General features: G+C 33.7%; 1 protein-coding gene across 1 annotated transcript in view; it reads right to left on the minus strand.

The window, feature by feature from the left end:
• Nucleotides 1–2,789: 2,789 nt before the first annotated feature.
• The window catches only part of Smp_121920 (putative vesicular amine transporter), a gene marked incomplete at its 5' end in the record, with an annotated part of 31,990 nt that continues 13,338 nt past the window's right edge, over nt 2,790–21,441 (minus strand). The window contains 7 exons of the mRNA XM_018798817.1: nt 2,790–3,237; nt 6,697–6,866; nt 9,357–9,444; nt 11,465–11,510; nt 14,762–14,881; nt 17,476–17,539; nt 19,424–19,650. Of these exons, the coding sequence (XP_018650669.1) occupies nt 6,708–6,866; nt 9,357–9,444; nt 11,465–11,510; nt 14,762–14,881; nt 17,476–17,539; nt 19,424–19,650 (704 nt within the window). The 3' untranslated portion in view covers nt 2,790–3,237; nt 6,697–6,707. The remainder of the gene's footprint in view (nt 3,238–6,696; nt 6,867–9,356; nt 9,445–11,464; nt 11,511–14,761; nt 14,882–17,475; nt 17,540–19,423; nt 19,651–21,441) is intronic.

The following is a 21,441-nucleotide window of genomic DNA, read 5'->3' on the forward strand; positions in this document are numbered from 1 at the left end:
CGTAAGGAGATGCAGTCCCATGGTAGCCAGTGACCAACAACTGATTCATACGCCATTTGTTCCCTCAGGATACTGGAGCCCATGTGCACCATTGGTTTTAAATCACGGTTTTCCAAATACCCTAGGTGGACTCTCCGTGTCCACCAACCCAGTTAAAGCGCCGAACATTCTCTCTTCATCCTCTCAATTTCGTAAACAACAGTAATGACACGAGAAGGCAGTGAGTAGGACTTCCCTATGCATTTCATTGTACTTATTTATTTATTATCAAATTTAAAATCAATATTTTTCGATGTTGCCAAATTAGTGATTACTCGATTTTATTATATTCAGTTTTACATTGTTATTTTTTTTTATTTACAGGGAGATTTACTTCTTACATATTGTTGATAATCAGAACTATATTTGATTAATCATTACTAATGTATGAGTGTCTTAATATTTCCTGTGATTGCACGTTTTATTACTAATTAACACAAAAGCTATCAGTGGCGTCTAACTAGTAAGTCCTATTTGTTAATCATTAGCCAGGAGACCAAAAGGTCCTCGGTTTGAATTCTAAATGAGTCACGAGCGGATACTGCTGTAGAATTTCTTAATAGGATAAAATGTATTTCCAATGCTCTTTATATTAATTGACATCAATCTGTGATGTACCGAGTTTACGAATTAAACTGATCTCCATAGAACCCGTTCATTGAAAATATGTTTATTATCACTGAATTCAATGGTTTATTAATCAATAAGAATTGTTATTCGAGATATTCAAGATCTGGTAACGTCGATGAAATAAAATATGTTATATTTTTACGATTGTTTGTAAGTTTTTAAAGGCTTTTGAGGGGAGACTATAATTTATGGACGAACCAATCAGGCGCGAAATTCATCCATCCATTTGGCTAAATAGAGTTTTGGTGTTATAGCTGATATTAGTCCGTGATGAAAACCTTAAATCTAATTCCCAACCTTAACCTTAAGTCGTAATTCTAATTCCCCACACAGGTGTATAACCCTCATTTGGTTCTAGTTATTAGGTGGACACTCTAAAAGTCAGTTTAGCACCACTCAAAGGTCGTCCATAAATTATAGTCTTACCGTTTTTGAAGTTACTGAGAATGTTTTTGAAGATTTAATTCAATTCAGCCTATTCACCTTAATGCATTAAAAGTTTAAATGATTTGTATAGATCTGATCTACATTTTCCCTCTTAATGAATGTATTAACCGTTAAACAAAATAACAAGTCTAGCAGTGGAATCTAGGACGCACGTTTCTTCCTATTTGGATGCATACAAGCCAACAAGAGACTGATCAATCGCAGTTCAAACTAACAATGAGAAGATACAAGTAAACAAAAACAAGTCAAAATAACACATCTAGTTTATAATACTGCATATATTTCTTAATGAAGTAAATTAACATTAGAATAAACTCCCTACTAAGTGGTGAACTACATTATACATGAAGCTTATATATAACTGACAAAGACTATTCACTTCCTATACTATTCACTTCCTATACTAATACCATTACATAATTCATTTCCGAGTTGATTTATTGAAAATAAATAGGCTTCATTTGTTTGTCTTGTTTTCTTTTTGTTGTTGTTGTCGTTGTAAGTAACGTAAGCATCTGGTCCCTTAGAAAAATTTCGATAATGTAATAAGAAGACGAAGAACTATGTGATATATTAGCGCAATACATTTCGAACAATCTGATCACACATAATATACTTGTTAAAAATATTTATACATAAAAATAAAAGGTCAACTAGACTGGAAATGGGGGGGGTAAGAATAGACAAGGATAATAATAATAAAAATAATGTGAAAACAATTTGTGACCTAATTACTCTGAATAATAAGCTAATATTATCAGGGTAGGTTTAAGGTGAGAACAAACTGTTTTTGAATACACAAGGGAAGTTTGAATTTTCGTATGGCTAAGGTTTCAAGAAACCTTAGTATACACCAAAGATCTGAAGTAGTTACTCAACATAGTGTTAATTGTAAGCAAAGATAGATAGTGGCTAGCAGTGGAATCCAGGACGCGCGTTTCGTCCTATTTGGGACACGTCAGCTAGATGTACCTGCATCTCAGAGTTGATGTTCACTCTGAAACTCGAACCCAGTATCGTTCACTTCAAACGTCATCACGTTATCTACTCAGCTACTGAGTCCTGATAGGCACTTGCTTGTGCAATGGAGTGAAGTTTAAATTCACTTAGTATTGTTTGTTTGAATCTTCCCATTGATGTTTAGGACTTCAAATGATCTGTCTCTTATTGGTATATGTGCATACTGTGCATATTGCCTCGATATTGCCTTATTTCACAAGCATTGTAAGTAAAGATAGATAGTGCAGGTATATCCAGCTAACGAGTCTGAAATAAAACGAAACGAGCGTCAAACTGGATTCCACTGCTAGCCACTATCCATCTTCGCTTATAATGCTTATGATTAAGACTATATCGAGGCACAGTATGCAAATATGCCGATAACAGACTGACCAGTTGTAGTCCTAAACATCAATAGGAAGATTCAAACAAACAATACTAGGTGAACTTGGTATACACCCTTTTACACTTTCATACAACACCATAAAAGCCGAGTTTATTATATAGTTTTGATAATCTTCATCTTCTTATTACTCTAACGAAATGTAAGCATCATTTATAAATGAACCTAAAGACTGATGATTCAATACAAGAACTGAACTAATCTATTAACTTCCTGATAATCTATTTTGTGAACTGGAAAGAAATGTTTTTAAGAAACAAACAACAACAACCATTGAGAAACACAAATTTACATTGAGTTTATTTTGTTTAAATAAATAAACAAATAATTAAATAATTATGATTGTTTGGAATTTGGTGTAAAGAATAATAATAATAATAATCAATAAATTTGTAATACATTTTTTTATATATATGGTCATTAGTATCCATGGTCATTAGTATCCAATGTTTAACACCTTTTAGACATGAATTGGTTGAGGTTATTTCTTTATTAATTAACTGTGTTATAAGAATTTTAAAGTTGTATAGATCAATATGTTTAATTAAAACCAAATAGGATACAAAGATATATATTTATAGAGAGGGAGGAGGTACTATATGGATATAGACAAATATTCAATGAGAGTTTATTGTGTTATCAGTATTGGTTGTAACATTGATTTCTCTTTTTTTTCTATGGAATGAAAGGCAATATAATTTCTTTGTTTATAGGATCATCTAAAAAATATAAAGATATAATTTTTTATATAGTTGAAATCATGAGTCAATTGAAGCTAGACCACCATAGAAAACCTGAAAGCATTAGACAGCTGTTTAGTCTTAGTATGGGACTCTTGAGCAGTGAGTATCCATGATCCCGCACGTTGGACTCGAACCCAGGACTTATCGGTCTTGCACGTGAACATTTAACCTTTAGATATTATTTCGGGAATTTAAGGATTATCAATAATCTTAAAGATTTAACTAAAGATGACAGTACAGATCGTTTTTTTACACTATTTTTCATTCATTTCTAATAGTTTTCTCATTATCATGTTGACTGGATAATTGGATCTATATTTCATATTTTGTTATGTACTTTAATAGACTTTCAGGTTATTCAAGGAGTAATAAATAGACAGGACTTCATTTCTGATATCCTCCTTATCTAAAGTATCCTTTGTTCTACAATGTTATTATTTAATGAAAGATAGAGATGCTCCTAATCCGAATAGGATCTACTGCGAATTTAGTAAGGCGGCAAATGACACACACAACTCCTTACTAATAATTTCTCAACAATGAAACCCAAAGGTAAAACAATAGTACAGAAAAAACGCTTAGTATTCATGAAGACAAAATCAGAATGGGACAACTGTCTATACACAGTGACCTTGAGACATAGAAACATTAGCAAACCTATCGAATTTCAGTCAATCGTTAAATAACAAATGTCATGTGGAAATATGAATTCGAAACATCGTATTCATGTTTATCATAACTAGAAAGCACTAACACTTGTTCAAAAAAAATATCTAAATAATTTGCTATGCTCTTAGCAAACCATGATCCATAATCCTACATGCGAGGCTTGAACCCGGGACCTTTGGTCTCGTGTGAGTACGCTTAACCTCTAGACCACTGAACCGTCATCCAACGGCATTGATATCTAACTTCAATTGATCCATGATCTTGCTCAACCATTCATTCATTTTCTGAGATTTTCAATAGTGGGTAAGCTTACATTGACTCATGAATTCAACCATTAAAATAACTGCGATCTCCACAAACCCACATTCTAATAAGTAACATCATCTATTTGTCAAAAAAAGTTATTTCCTTCATTTCGTCTTGTTATCAATATGATTATTTATTACGTCACTCCCTTATTTATATGATTTCATTTCTAACATATGGAATATTTAACAATCTTAACTCTTATGTTAAATATGTTGTTTCCTCTTCTTCTGACTTGCATTGTTTCAAATTAAACTCAATCAACTAAGTTATGTAATACTTTGTTTACAATAACATAACTAATTGGAAATTCAGGCTGTTTAGATTGGATGAGATGCTTTGATGCATGATGAATTGTTTTCACATTAATTATGTGTACTGGTAGAAAATGTTCAACTGGTAAATAACAACTTAAGGTTTGTAATGTGCTAAGTGACGATGAACAGTGATTGGTATCCGGCTGTAGGAATATCAGTGAATATTTTATAATCAACTCTAGTTCTACTCTGTATTTACTCTATGTAGACAGTTTTTGTTTGTGTTACGAAATTACTGTCTGATCCATATATGATTCTCATTCGTTGGTTAGATACAGACCGTCTAAAACACGTATATAATATTCCTTTAAGTTTAGTCTGTTAATCTGGTATCAATTATAGAGTGTAAGATTGAAAAAGCATAACTGTTTTCGTTGTGCCAATTTAAAAGTAACTTTGACAAATGACTCTAAGTTGTTAAGATTTTTCGTGGTTAACTGGTTGAAAGGTTTGTAAACTTAACATTTTTTACTGACATTTCTGACAACTTATACCTAGGATATCAACAGTGTTGATCAAAAAAGTTGCACTTTTGATAAAACAGGTGGATGGCATTGATAAATAACAAGGCATAATTCATGTTAAACTAAGATTGTTTTGCAGACTTCGTTCATCGTACAAGATAAGCCTACATGAAGGAATCTCATTGAAATAGCGAACCGATCTAAATTAGACAGCCAATAAAAATCTGAAAGCACTAGAAGGCCGTTTCGTTCCAGAATGAGACTTTACAGCAGTGCGCATCCGCCAACCCGCAAGTAGAAATTTTTAACTTCCATCAATCCATGACATTACGCGACCATCATTAATCTCTTTCGTTAAGTAACTGCTTAATATCCGAGACCGATTAGCTCCACTGATCTAAGCTAGACGGTATCAACGTTGGATGCAGACTCAGTGTTTTAAAGGTTAAGCGTTAGCACATGACTCGGAAGGCTCCGACTTCAATTTCCACTTGTGGGTTGGTGAACGCGCACTGCTGCGAAGTCTCATTCTGGGACGAAACGGTCTTTCAGTGCTATCAGATATTTAGTGGTTGACTAACTTACATCGGTTAATGATTTCAACGAAATTCGACAATCTCTACAACTCCTTACTGAAAAAAGAAATTGTTCTCTTTATTAAAAACAGACCTCATAAAATTATTTCTGAAATGACACGTTGTAAAAGAAGTGAAGGTATTCGATTTCGTAAGAATTTAGTCAAACTAACTCTACTAAACAATACAACAGGGCAGTAAAAGAATAATAAAAAAGTTCATTATGTCTTGGTAAGCTACCTCAATAGCTTTATAAAGAAGCCACTCAATTCATTGTATATTTAATTAGTCTTAATTAGTTGATGAAATTTCAAGTGACTCATGGCTTTGATTGTCTCACGTGAATCATTCATGAAATATTTTGACTAAGGTTGATTACAAATGTATAAGACGACTATTCTATGTTTCCATAATTCAAACTCATGAAATGGTCAGAAGGGGTTTTGTAGAGATTTAGTATTTTCATAGTTGAAAGCATGAGTCAATTCAAGCTAGACCACCAAGGAAAATCTGGAAGCACTGGACGACCGTTTCGTCCCATTGTAGGACTCCTCAGCAGCGTGCATCCACAATCTCGCCTCGCGAGATTCGAACTAAATCTCCGCAAAACCCCTTCTGAATATAATCATATGCTCACTAGTGACTAACTTCAAAAAATAATTCCTGGAGTTCTAGTGAGAAACAGTGACCAGTGGAGTTCAAACCACGTCTGTTTTGAGATAGGAACTCACGGAAGACAATTGGTGAACGGTTGCACAACTTCGTGGATTGGTTGAAGTTAGACATAAACATCATCGGATGGCGGATCTATGGTCTATCGATTAAGTGCCCTGGCGCGAGACTGGTAGGTCCTAAGTTCGAATCCCGCGAGTGCGAGATCTTGGGCGAGCACTGCTGAAGAGTCCCGTAATAAAACGAAACGGCCGTCCAGTGCTTCCAGGTTTTTCATGTTGGTCTAGCTTCAATTGACTCATGCTTTCATCAATCATAAAATGATGCTTGGCTATTAATTTATACAATCCGTAAATATATTATGAAACTTGTATCAGTTTTAATTCATCATTCACAATAAAATATCTCTATAATTTCATGTTAATGAATTACCTTTTTCTTCTTTATTCATATCGATATTCTTGAAGTCCTCCATGTGTAGGATCATAATCAATTGTAGAGCCCAAACATATTCTTGGAATTTCAGTTATTGTTGTCTTAGGTTCCTTTTCGAAAGAATTTAATTCTTTTTGTTGGTTTACATTTTTTGTTGTAACAAGTGACTAAAATCAATTTTCAAATTAATTCATGTTGATCAAATTTCTATAACACTTAAATAATGTAGGTTAGTAGCGATATAAAGGGGTTTATGGAGATTGTAGAATGTTCATTGTTTGAATCACGGACTGATTTTAGCTTGAACACAATTGAGAACCAGGAAGCACTGGATAACTAATTCATCATAATATATGTGTACTCAAAATACTGCCACTGGGGATTGATCTCAAGGGGTTTTGGTCTCAAAAGCGGATTTTCAACCCCTAAACCAATAAGACGACATACACGACATACATCGATCCGCGATGTGAAAATTCGACAATATCCACAAACCCTTGTATACTAGCAGAAATCATTTTCTCACTAGAGATTAACTCAAGATACGATTCTAAGAGTTTTTACTAGTGTTTTTATTTGCTGTAAGGTAGCTGAAGGCAGACATCAGGAAATTCTCAAACTAGATTTCACACTTGCTGGGACTCGTCAGCATGACTTAAATGGAGTTTTAAGAAAACTTATAGTGCTTATGGGATTTGTACTACATAAACAACGAATTGTTTATTACTCAATAACCAATCAATCTTAGTGTTGATAATTAAAGCAAATCTGCAAGCTTTTAACTTGTTCTCAAATCTTAGAGTGCTAACTTACTTTATAGGATTAAAACGATTGGTAGTAATTTGTGAAAAAATAAGTTCTTTGAGTGTCAGATTTATATTGCTAGATTAATTACAATCCATATCTGGTAATAATGTAACCTGTCAGTTCAAATAAAGTATGTTCTCGAACTCCGTCCAGGTTGACTACATAAAGGCATATTTGATTTAGTTAGCACTTCGAATTTAGACCATTTAGCTAAAACGGACAGTACAATCAATGTAAATCGATCATTTACAGAATTCTATCGTAATTTCCTGGTGCAGTCTATCGTACTGAGACTCCCCCAAATGACAGAAGAAGTAGCAGAACGAATTGAAAGACCAAACCATTATATATAAAAGAATTATGTTCAATAGTCCCTGGGTTCGATCCCCAGTGTGTACATTAACACCGGGATACAGATACATACAGTTTACTGCTCTCAAATAAGACAGAACACAACTAATGAATCCCATTGCTAGCCATTTACAAATTTATCAAGCATTCAGTCTGATTTACAACTAACAATTACACTAACAACTTTATTCTGTTTTTACTAATAGTCCTAAGTTTAAATACAATAATTTTTAAAAGATTTATTCTCCTGGAACTTGACTATCTCCCTTTTAAGATACCTTACTGTAAAGCCTAATGAGATTTTATGGAAACGAATACTTTTCATTCAAACCATGTATTTTATATTATCATTGTATATAGTTATCCCTTCATTTTTTGTTTGTTTTTTCCTGTATTTTAACATGATTTCCATGATGCTGGTCTTTTTTTATAAACTTGATTATTATGATTCCACTGAAATATTGTTGTAAAATGATATTTAAAAGAATTTCATATTTCTCTTGATTGAGATCATGAATCGATTGATGTTAGACTATCACTGAAAACCTGGAAGCACTGGATGGCTGTTTGGTCCCATTGTGACACTCCTCAGCAGTGCGCATTCAAGATACCGCTCTCGGGATTCGAGCACAGGACCTTCGGTCTCGCACGTGAAGGCTTTTTTAAAGTTATTATGCATTATCTGCATAATGAATACTTGAAGTAAAATCGTAAAAAAACTTAAGATGTTGATCGTGACTACAAATAAAATTCAAGACATATGTTTCGTTCTATTCATGGCTCGTTAGCATGATGTAATTGTGACCCGTTGTTAATGTTCACACTGAAACGTGAATGGAATATTTAACTCTTCAAATATTCAACTTGTTATCTACTAAGCTACTAAGTTCAGATAGCCAACTCTGTGATGCAGGTACATCCGGCTAACGAGTCCCAAATAGGATGAAATGCGCGTCCTAGATTCCACTGCTAGCTAACACCCACCTCTGCTTATAATAAGTATCAATTTTTGGAGGTTTGAAGAAGAGGCTCTCAGATTTTTAATTAACTCAGGATATAACGCATCGAAGTTTGAAACAATAGGTACTTCATTCAAATCTGAGTATGAACATTAACATTATGATAGAACTACCTTCAGCTGACAATTTATAAATATGACAATAAGCATGTTTCGAATGTCACTGATAACTAGATACGAAATACACTAAAACATGTAATATAAATATAGATCGAGGTAATTCGCTGAGGATATACATACTGATAACAGTAAATGATCAGTTACACTTCTGAATATCAAAACAATAAATTGAAAATCTTTACTAATTTCACTTAAGGCAGTTTGGATTTTCGAAGATTATGTTGCAAAAGACTGTGATTTCATTTAATCACTGAGTAGCTGAGATGTATATTTGTTACACAAGATACTCAATTTTTAGCTTGTGTATAATTACTTGCATAAGATAATGATTTTATTTTCTATGTAATACAAATGTACTCACCTGAGCTTCATCCCGTTTTGGTGGATTCCTCAAATATAGTGTCAATGGAGCGTAAAGTAGGGAAACAATGGCAATGAACCAAAGCATCCTAACATTAATAAAAAAAACAGATTCATATAAAATTAAGTTTTAAGGCTCAGAAAAAAACTAGATATTTAGGTTCTAGATTGTCTGAAACAATTAATGACTTTACAAAACGTAGATTTATAAAAAGGATAAAATCTTTGGAACTATATCTATACTCATTGATTGTGAAATGATAAAGATTTATGGCTCAAGTGAATCATTTTGATGGTGTTTTCATTCTTTTAAGCTTGGTAACTTAGCCATAAAGCTCTTGTTATGTTTGTGAATAATCTTATCAAGTGTACTTACTGAGTAGTCAGCTCACCTTTTACTTGTTCTATTTTCTAGTTTTCTTTAAACGCTCTGTTTTTCATTCTATCATTGTATAGAATACACCTTCAGGCCAGATGCTAACTATTATACAAGGTTTACTATATGTTGAAAATTAGTTTTAAAGCGTTGAATCACCCCTTTCTGATGAATCTTCTGTGACTGGTTGTATTTTCAGGTATGATTACTGATTTGTATCTTTTAATCCTCTTCAGCTAATTGGGTACCGACATAGTTATTGAGCAAATAGATTTCGGGCTTGTGAATTACTCGTAACAAAATTAATTTCTGTTTGTAGTAGACACAAGTGATTTTGTTCAGAAAAACAATGAAAGATTCTCAATCAAGCCATTTAACTCAAAGAACATCATTTTAAAAAAACCTCATAATTGGTACTCTTTAGCGATTGTCATATCTGACATTTATGTTTCACAGCTGTCCACTTTTATAACAACAACTGCAGCACCAGCTGTAAATTTCAAGAGGAAAGTGTATAACTTCCATAGATTAAATAACGAAATCATGAACATTATTTTTAAATGATTCCATGCGGGATCGAAGTAACTGTAATAATTGACTTAGATCTAAACATTCTTTTATTTTCTTAAGTACAAATATTACTGTTGTGAACGAGAACACAAGTGGGGACAACCAAATGTACTTTGATATAACATTACTGAATGTCTTGATAAAATCTGAGAATCATATCGTAAATACCTTATTTAAAAAATATCCATCAGCTGTCTGAGACTTTTTTGTTCCTCTGTCTTCATACCAATCACTGACCGTTGTTGTTCTCTTCTCTTCGATTTTCTCAACCTTCTGCTGCTAGCTATTTCACTTTTGATTGGTATACATACTACTTATATCTGTCGACATCAGTAGCACACACCATATTACAACTGATTGTGAAACCACAACTTGAAAAAAGTAGTAATATTAAAACAGATTGCGTTGTATCCCGAAGAGAATTATGAATGGTAACTTTTGAGGACTATTTATGGACAAATGTAATATGTATATTTCCTATTGTATAATTGTTAAGTTATTTGACTATTCATATTCATGTTCCTCTTATTATAAACTTTATTTTGGCTTATAGACTATTATTATACGATTTACCATTCTTGAGTTATCCCTAGTCCATTAATTGCTGTTCCCCCCCATTCACAGCCACATTTAACTAAATCGTGTACAAATGTTATTTTCTATTTTATGGTACGATGTGGTCAGTTTGTTTGATATATAAACCCAGTATGTTTGTGAATAATTATTCATATTGTAGAGGCTGTAATTGATTTTCTGGACTTAACTGGCTGGGCTAGGCAGAAAGCAGGACCGAGTAGTACTGAAGACTGCTCATACGATTTATCGTGTATCATTGCTCTGATCGATAATTCACTCCTCTCTCATTGGGTGATCAATAAATTCACTGCTCTCCAATTGGGCGTTCATATGTTAGATTGGGCACATACGCGAGCAATCGATATAACAACTGAGCACGCACATACGCAATTACACGATATAATAGATTGATTATTTCAACAATCAAGGTTTGGTTTTCGCTTCAGTTATACTGATTAAAGATACCTTTAAACAATCCACTTAGTAAGTTAATTCTACCGATATGTGATGAATTAATACTATTTGAACATTGGAATATACATTTCAAAATGTATTAAGACAATTATAATATAATAATTTTGACTTACCATTTAAATCCAATACTTTTGACCATTGCACCACTAATGATAGGTCCTGAAAAATTTCAAAAATAAAACATAAGTAGTTAGATTAAGGAATAAAATTTCGGTTCCAAAGACATCATCAACTTTAACAGTGATCTTCATTTAGAAATAAATAGTCAATGTTCTATTATTATTGCTTGTACGGCTGAACTTAAGATGTTACATAGTTCCAATATCTACGATTAATGTTAGTTTAACGGGTTCCTTCGTTTTGTCTTTATTTCGATCGGACGATGTTATTGACGAACTCACGACTTTAATGGCCCGGGATCTGACTCCAATTGAATCGTACGAATGTTATTGAAATTCATAATTCGGCTATCATTGTATTGTAATTATTGACTTCATCCGCGTTAGTGAATAACGGAATTAAAATAAGCCAAATGCGGCAATGTATTTTGAACATATATATTTCATGCACTCATTATTGATTTGAACAGCCAGTCAAGGTGACGAAACAAAAAGGGAAGAGCACAACAGACTGGAGAAGACAAGTGAGCCAAGTTGATTTAATCAACCGTTAATCAATATATATTGTGACACAAAAAGCGCTACAGATATGTGATGAGTAGGATAAGATGTATAGACACATACCCTCATATAAAAACAATCAGGGTTTATAAGTGAATAATCAACAAAGTCTTAACGTAACTTAAGTAGAATGGATAAATTGGCCTATTCAGAAGCTAGAATAAGTTGTGGGCTTAACATGGTAACCAAGACTACATTAGGATTGTAGTGAACAAAAACACGAGCGGGGACAATCGAATGTCCTTAAGCACAAATCACAGAGTATCTCACTAAGTTAATTTGCAAAGTAACAATCAATTATCTCAATCTTAACTGTTCCTTCTGCAAATATCAATCCATCTTCTCTAATTTCATTATTTATGCATTTTCCTATCAATTGCTTTTCATTTCAGTTCCTTCCTTAACGGTCTTCTGCCAAAATACATTCTATGTCTGACCATCACCATATACTACCTATGAGGATATAAGTAGATCACACCACAGGATTGCTGGAACATAATATCTAATAGTTTTTCAGCTTTTAACATTTAACTAGGTTAACTAGGTTGATGAATGCCAGAAATTAATTAAATATTAAACACTTTTTTAAACAGTAGTAAAGTTAATTCACATTTCCTTTGACTATCAATCAACTAGAAATTCCCAAAAAAAAATTATCTGATCGATAATAGGACATCAACACCAATGGATGTCATCTCAGTGGTCTATAGATTAAGCGTTCTCATGCATGACCGATGTATCCTGGATTCGAATCCCGCGGGCGGAATTGTGGGTATGAAATGTCAGTTGAGATGTTAAGCCCGTATACCTTATTCTGGCTTCAGGACAAGCCAATTTACTTACCCATCATGAGTCACTTTTTCACGTTGTTAATTATTCATTTATTAACCCCCTGACTATTTTTTATATGAGTGTATGTGTATGTATACTTTTTATCCTATTTATCACATGTCTGTCATTTATTTTTATATGGGTATAAATACTGATTAACGCTTGGTAAAAGTGAGTTGGCTTACCAGCCATCTCCAATGCGTGTCATTTTTACCTCGCTCGCCGATATTTACTCATGTGCTCATAACTTTCTGGCCTGCGTCATTTGACAATAAACTGTAGCTGCCGCTTCTCTTTGCCTTCTGACTTTATGCACCGTTAAGATTTGTATTATAATGGTTATCGAGGTGAACGATTAGCGAAGCACGGCACTACAGATACACACATTACTGAGGAGTCATGTACTAGAACGAAACGGCCGTCCAGTACTTCCAGGTTTTCCATGGTGGTCAAGCTTTGATTGACGCATGAATCCAACTATTAAATGTGTGTTTGGTGAAAATTTGAAGGATTAGGATTGAAAGTTAAAGAGTATGAATTTTGATCTATAGTTTGATTTATAGTTTTTCACATTTATTAACATCACTTTGATTTGATACTGATAGACAAGACATGACTAAAGTAGAAATATTTAATCTTGAAGTTTGTAGCTGGGTTAAGTACTTTCAAAACTTTTTCCAGAAAAGTAGTGTAAAATGTAATACATATAAGAATGTAAACTTCTATGCAATAAAAAGATTGAAAATGCTTTTCGGTAACTTTTTGTTCAGATAACCTAAAATCTCGACTGACTAGTTATTCGGGTAATCCAGAACTCAAGCTTCAACTTTTCTTCGGGAACTTCAAATATCATTTCTGACAACCAGTGTTCAAAATACTTAAATTGATAACGTAAAATTATTTTTTGTTACCATAGGGAAGTCCTACTCACTGCCTTCTCGTACCACAGGTGTTGTTTACGAAAGTGAGAGGACGAAAAGTGAGTGTCCGGCGCTCTAACCGAGTTGGTGGACACAGAAACTCCACCTAGGGGAGTTGGAAAATCCTGATTGAAAACCAATGGTGCACATGGGCTCCAGTATCCTGAGGGAACAAAGGGAGTATGAATCAATCGTTGGTTACCGGCTACCATGGGACTGCATCTCCTCACGATGCTCCACTGCCTTGTGGATCAGACGTTTCGGTCAAAGGTTCGGGGTGTGGCCCCCTAAGAAAACCACCTGTATCGGTTTGGGCACCTAAGCAGTATTACAACCCTCACACATATCAAATGAGATTTTTGTAGCGCATACATATCTGGTACCCCTTTGTACCAATATTTATGTGTTCAAATAAATAAATAAATGACCCTAGAGCAAAAGTGTTAGTGTCGAATGTATTCAATAATTCATTCTGTTTTCTTAGATTACATATGACACACAAATGATCGCTATTCTTAAATCTTAACGATAAACATTTAATCCAGAAACAAATTGATCATATAGCACCTACTATATTGTTTTACTGAAATTCAACCATCCATATGACTACAGAGTATTCTTACATTATGACTAGTACTAGTTTGTGATAAAAAACCCAACCTTTAAGTCCCTAATCCTTACCCTAAATTCCTAACTCCAACTGGGAAAGACTTAGGGACTCTTAACGATCTGTTTGATTTCTTATAAGTCTTTGAGAAGATGGTCAGTCTATGAGCATCAAGAAGAGTTTCTGTTTTTTTGTGATTTACTAGAGGAGTAACCTGTAGATTTATTTATCAGGTTATATCCATTAAAACTTTTCAATATTTCTGACTGGGCAGAAACTAACTGGAAGTTCGTCGTTGTTGTTTTAAGCTTGTAATCGTACTTTAATAAGCCACATAAAAGTATTGTTATAGTTTCTTCCTACTATACTTACCAATAGCAAATCCCAAACAGAATGCAACATCTGCAATAGCATAAACACTACCATACACTGACGCATGCCTTAAATCGACGAGATAACCCATGATAGGCATCATAGAAGAATCAACCATTCCTGAAATGTATGAAAAAAAGAATCACTACAGTATAATCAGTGTTCTGACGAAAAGAATCGCTGATACGCCTAAAGTCTAATCAATAATGACTTAAAGGTCAAGGTGAAAATATTAAAATAGAGTAAGGAATAAGGATTAGGAGTTAAGTTTGAGGCTTCCATCACGGAATGATATCAGCTATAATACAAAAACCCTAAAATCCATATCCTCATTATAATTTCTAGTCTAATAAGTCATTTATTTATCTTTTCAGTTTCATGATTGGCTATAACTTAAAATCTTTCAAATATTTACTTTAATTTTATTCAATTCCTATTCTATCCATTATGTAATATGGTAACATGATCTATTAACTGTCAATTTGATTTGAATTTAGTTACAAAACGAAACTAAAAATAAACTATAGGGGAATATTAGATTTCGCAATTATTTAATATCGACCAGAGAAATATTATTAAGCCAAATTCATTTTGTATGGTTTGTTTTAATCTTCCCATTGTTATTTAGGACTGCAATTATTCAGTCTCTTATTGGCATATGTGCACCCATCTTTGTTTATAATGCCTGTGACCTTAGGAAATATCGAGGTTATCCTCACAGGAATCAGTAGCTAAATGGATTATGCGATGGTATTCGGAGCGAACGGTACTGGGTTCGAGTCTCTGAGTGAATATCAAGTTTGGGATGCAGGTACATCCAGCTGACTAGCCCCAAGTAGGACGGAATGAGCATCCTGGATTCTATTGCTAGGCACAACCCATCTTTGCCCATTATTATTAAGTCATCTCTATATTATAAGAACCTCTAAATGATCTAATCTTAAGTCTAACTTGAAACATTCCCATTGTGTTTATCCATTGATACATAGTCTTAAACCAATTTTTGATAGTTTCTTAGGTGATATCCGTTTATGTTCGAGAATTTTTAGATATAAATGTCAATAGAAAACATATGTTTCCTTTTTTAAGCCTAGAAGTATTTATCAAACATTTATAAACTGCTGAATAGACCAATTTAAATTCCCAGATATAGGATGAAAATATGAATTCGTTAATAGAATTATTAAGCGATATTCTGAACTATAATGGGAAAAAAAAGAACTTGTAAAGATTAATCTACCAATGAACTGTTAACTATGTATATTGATCATAAATATGCTCACTCAGGACTCAGTGGCTAAGCGGATAACGCGATAGCGTTTGAAGCGAACGGTACTGGGTTCGAGTCTCGGAGTGAACTTCAACTCTGAGATGCAGGTACATCCAGCTGACGAGTCCCAAATAGGACGAAACGCACATCCTGGATTTCACTACTAGCCACTACCCATCTTTGCTTGTAATATTTGTTATATTGTTCATCGGATACTTAAATTGAGCTTCACTGTTTCATTCAGTGATTTCTACTTAGCTATAATGCTAAATTTGACATTTATACAATAGTTTTAGTAGAATAGATAAAGAATGTCATTTATCCTGAATCAAAGCTTTCGTTAACGATCACTGCTCGAATTAAGTGGATATTACAACACGTAGTTATAATTAAAATCTACTCACGTAACAACCAAATACATAGTTTACAGTGAATTCCTTTTTAGAAATGAATTTAAATCAACCTGAGTAATCAGACTAAAAGTAATGAAATGAGATAACTGGAATTTTTACCGGAAGTAAACAAGATTTAGGGTCAACATTCAATTTCAGAGTTTTCATCACGAACTAAAGTCAGCTTCAAAGCAAGGGTTAATGCAACGTAACTTGCGTACAAATCAATCTCACTATAAAGGAGAATGAATTCTCTAATAAATACGAAACATTATGTTCAATCAGTTTATGTCTTGCATAATTTATAGCTCCATTTCAAAAACATTCAGGCTACAACACATTTCCACTTTTCCCTAAAAATAATTTTCCACGAATCATTCTAAGAATAATTCCAATTCATCCTTAGTTTTTAGCCTTTCCATTTTTTTATATAGTTGAAATCATGAGTCGATTGAAGCTAAACCACCATGGAAAACGTGGAAGCACTGGATGGCCGTTTCATCCCATTGCGGGACTCCTCAGCAGTGTGCACCCACGATGCCGCCTCGCGAGATTCAAACTCAAGACTTATCGGTCTCACGCGTGAGCGCTAAATCACTAGACCGCTGAGCCGGTAGGATCGTGGATGCACACTGCTGATGAGTCCCACAATAGGACGGAACGGCTGTCCAGTGCTTCCAGGTTTTCCATGGTGATCTAGTTTCAATTGACTCATGATTTCAACTATATAAAATTACTAAAATCTCTACAAAACCCCTTTCCATTTTTTGTCAATTTCATCCTCCTAATGGTGAAATATTAACAGATTTCGCTGAGATTTAGCATAGCTCTTAGCAAGTTGAAAGTTATCCTTCATTGCGTTTTGAAATTCCCACTAACACCAAATAGCCATCATCTATATTCCATTTTATTGGCTGATAGTCATCCAGAGGGTTGACTTTTGTTAAAGTCACAATTTACCACTATTTTTATCATTTCGAAACCTTAACACTGTGGTACTAATGAATAAACAAATAAAATATTGAAATAAACTATCATTGTAGTTTACATACCTATAGCGAATCCAAGTGCTCCCATAGGAGCAATTAAATGTTCAATTCTTGTACAAAATGGAATCTATATTAACGACATAGTAAAATATAAAACGAGATTTGTACTTTAAATGAATGAAATACCGTAAAAATGAGTAAAAGAGAAAAATCGGTGTTTTTTTGTCAAGGGAATTCACTTGATTCGAGCATTAGTAATCAATAGTCAAATATAATATAATCTGAAAATATTTGACTCCATAATTCATAGAAACTGAGTTTCTGAATTGTTCTTTTTGATAATGGATGTATTCATTAACCTACTGTAATAAACTGGAACCTTTTAAATCAATGTCGGTTGAACAAGAATGAGAATAAAGAGTATTGGATTATTCATCAAAATCTTTCCAAGATTTTTGAACAGTATAAACCTGACTCTCACTTAATACAAAAATTAATACTCTATCGAATTATATTTATTTATTTATTTGAACACATAAATATTGGTACAAAGGGGTACCAGATATGTATGCGCTACACAAATCTCATTTGATATGTGTGAGGGTTGTAATACTGCTTAGGTGCCCAAACCGATACAGGTGGTTTTCTTAGGGGGCCACACCCCGAACCTTTGACCGAAACGTCTGATCCACAAGGCAGTGGAGCATCGTGAGGAGATGCAGTCCCATGGTAGCCGGTAACCAACGATTGATTCATACTCCCTTTGTTCCCTCAGGATACTGGAGCCCATGTGCACCATTGGTTTTCAATCAGGATTTTCCAACTCCCCTAGGTGGAGTTTCTGTGTCCACCAACTCGGTTAGAGCGCCGGACATTCACTTTTCGTCCTCTCACTTTCGTAAACAACACCTGTGGTACGAGAAGGCAGTGAGTAGGACTTCCCAGGCAGAGGCTATATACAAGTGGCCATATGAGAGCGTTTCGAGAGGGAGAACAGACTCTATCTACTCTCGTTCGTACCAGGGCATTCGGGGGCATCGAATTATATGAAATTCAATTATGTTATTTAGGCTCCATAACACTATGAACTAGCCTTGAAATTCCGTGATTAAATAATATGGATTGTGTTTAAAACTTATAGTGTAAATAGTATTAACCTTGTCATTTCTGAAAGTCTAATGTAAATTGATTGAGAAATAAGTCAATTAACTAGATCATATTCTTTGAAAAGATTTAATTCTAGGGGTTAGGAAATTTTCTGCAACATTTTAATTTGAAAATACAATAAATATACATGAGCTTATCTATAAGTTACGTCACGAAACGACATCAGCTAGGGAATCCTTGAATATCAAATATCACTTGTTTTCTCTTGGTGATAAAATCTCTGGTAGTTTATTCCACAACATTACCAAATGGTACACTGATAATGTAGAAGTAGCATTACATACAGATTAAGTAAAATGTTCCATATTCTTAATTTCAGTAAACTTTCATGATAAATTTGTTTTGTTAGAGGATATTTTCTTTCAATCACTTTTTCCTCACTTTGATTCTCCCAACTACATGTAAGTGGCAGAATATGATGTCCAACAAATGTCGATAGTTGAAAAATCTCATTTAACTATGAAATCATAATTGAGTATCTTTGTATATTAACAAATAAAAGTGTGGTATGGTCTACTTATATCCATGTAAGTAGTATATGGCGATGGTCAGGGATGGGATTTATTTTGGCAGATGATCGATAAGTAACGAACAGGAATGAAGCGCAATCGATATGAAAATGCATGAACAATGAAATCATAGAAGGCGGACTGATATTTGCAGAAGCAACAGTTAAGATTGAGACAATTGATTGTTATTTTGCAAATTAACTGTTGACTGCATGGTTATCAGAATTTAGTGAGATAGTCTGTAATTTGTGCTTAAATACATTCGATCGTCCCCACCGGTGTTCTTATTCACAACAAAAGAATATCATATTGTAAATTAAAATCAGTTGACTTACAGAAAGTAAACATATTCCGCATATAATCATACCAAGACCAGCACTTATACCTCGACCAATTTTATGAGCAATTGGTCCAAATATATTTGTTCCAATAAAATAAGCAATACTACATGGTAAAAATGCAACACCTTGTTGCCATCCTTCAGATTTCATTGTTTTCCACATCCATAATGGTAAAGATGATTCAAGTAAAGCAATGCCCATATTACCGAATGTTATTGAACCTAATAATTAAAAAAATTCAATTATACAGAAGAGGAAATAATCTTTGTTTAACATTTGTAATTGGTAATTTGAAAAAAATAAACGAAATAATTAATATCGATTGCATAGTTTACAAAACTCCGCCTGTAGCCCCTCCGGGGGCTACTGTCGGTCCCAAACCCAGATAAAGGAGGAGGGTTGGGCATCGGGTTAGTGACCCCATCCCGTAGAAAACTAGCTCGCTAAAAAAACGCTAACCATAAAAAATAAGTAAGTATAGTTTATAAGTTACTGATAAATTATCTAATTGACTCCTAAAAGATCTTAAGTTATCCATCAACTACTTGGAATGTATTCAATGTTCAATAGCCATAGGTCAATTTTTATTCGGATGAAAAGTCAGTTGAAGAGAAACTTCAAAAATAAACATAGAAACAACTCCAAAAATGTATCTTTTCTCATTTGTCAAGTTATTGATTTTATTGTACATTTTGTAAACAATAAAAATGGTCACTGCCCAATATTTCTATGCTGATATTAACAAATTTTAATAATCAGAAGGGGGTTTCATAGAGATTTTAGTAATTTTATATAGTTGAAATCATGAGTCAATTGAAGTTAGACTACCATGGAAAATCTGGAAGCACTAGACGGCCGTTTCGTCCTATTGTGTTACTCCTCAGCAGTGCTTCCAGGTTTCCCAAACACTGTCATTATAAAACGGTTTTAAATGGCATATTATTTCAATGTCGACACAATATTAACACATTCATGAAAAATGTACATGTTGTTTAATGTGTAAATATCAATTGAATTGTAGATAATGTTAAAGATGGTTAATGTACTGTGAATGGTTTCACAATACGTCTTAGTTCAAATAAACCTTCTTAAGTAAAGTAAGTTCACGATGACGAATGTCTTCAAATTTATGGGTGTTCTTATAAAAATGTGCGCTTTGCACTAAATGTTAGATTGAATTCAAAGCATATCCTGTATTCTGATTTCAAATACTTTATAAAACTTGCTGATGTGAACAGATAAACAAGAAGCCTTGACAAACGACGGAAACTGTGAATTACTGCCATAGCCTTTTCTGTTCTAAAGCTATTGTAATTTAGACGTAACCTTTTGTACTCTATTTTCTACTCTAATTCCCCAGTTTTGGACATAATTGTATTTTCCTAATTATTGTACGTTGTGGTCGGGTTAATCATCTATTTTTACGCTAATCTGAAATCAGGTACCAGATCGGAATTTAGAAGAAAGCGAGTAGTGTTCCAGTTGTCTTGTCTTCTCTCTCTCGCGTGCGTGTCAGCGAATCAGGGATAGAATAGATTTCTTCTCTCTACTCTACATCGAACTCACGCATACTAGCCTCAAGGTTAAGACAGTTAGCCTATCGCGTCAAGGTCTTAATCTACATTACACAAGTTATCCTCGACACGAAAGTAGGTAAACAGACAAAGCACGTAACACTTGCCATCACATGAACTAAAGTTTTGATATTGGTATCAACCTGTTAACACTATTTATTTCTCAATGATTCAGTAAATTATACTCCTTTGAAATCAGGATTACTTATATTAACTATTCCCCTGACATTATCTTATTTTATTCTAATTTATTAGCAGCAATAACACGAATCCCATTATTAGCTGCATTACAAACGTAGTTAGTGGTCTAAAGATTAGGGCCTTGAGACGAAACTTAGAGGTTTTGATGTTAGTAAGGATTGTCAGACTATGACCAGTCAGTAGTGTCAATTACAAAATAAGTTGTTTACTTTTATTCAATAACTTACAAATAACTTT

Source organism: Schistosoma mansoni, chromosome 3, assembly GCF_000237925.1.
Source record: "Schistosoma mansoni strain Puerto Rico chromosome 3, complete genome".
NCBI lineage: Eukaryota > Metazoa > Platyhelminthes > Trematoda > Strigeidida > Schistosomatidae > Schistosoma > Schistosoma mansoni.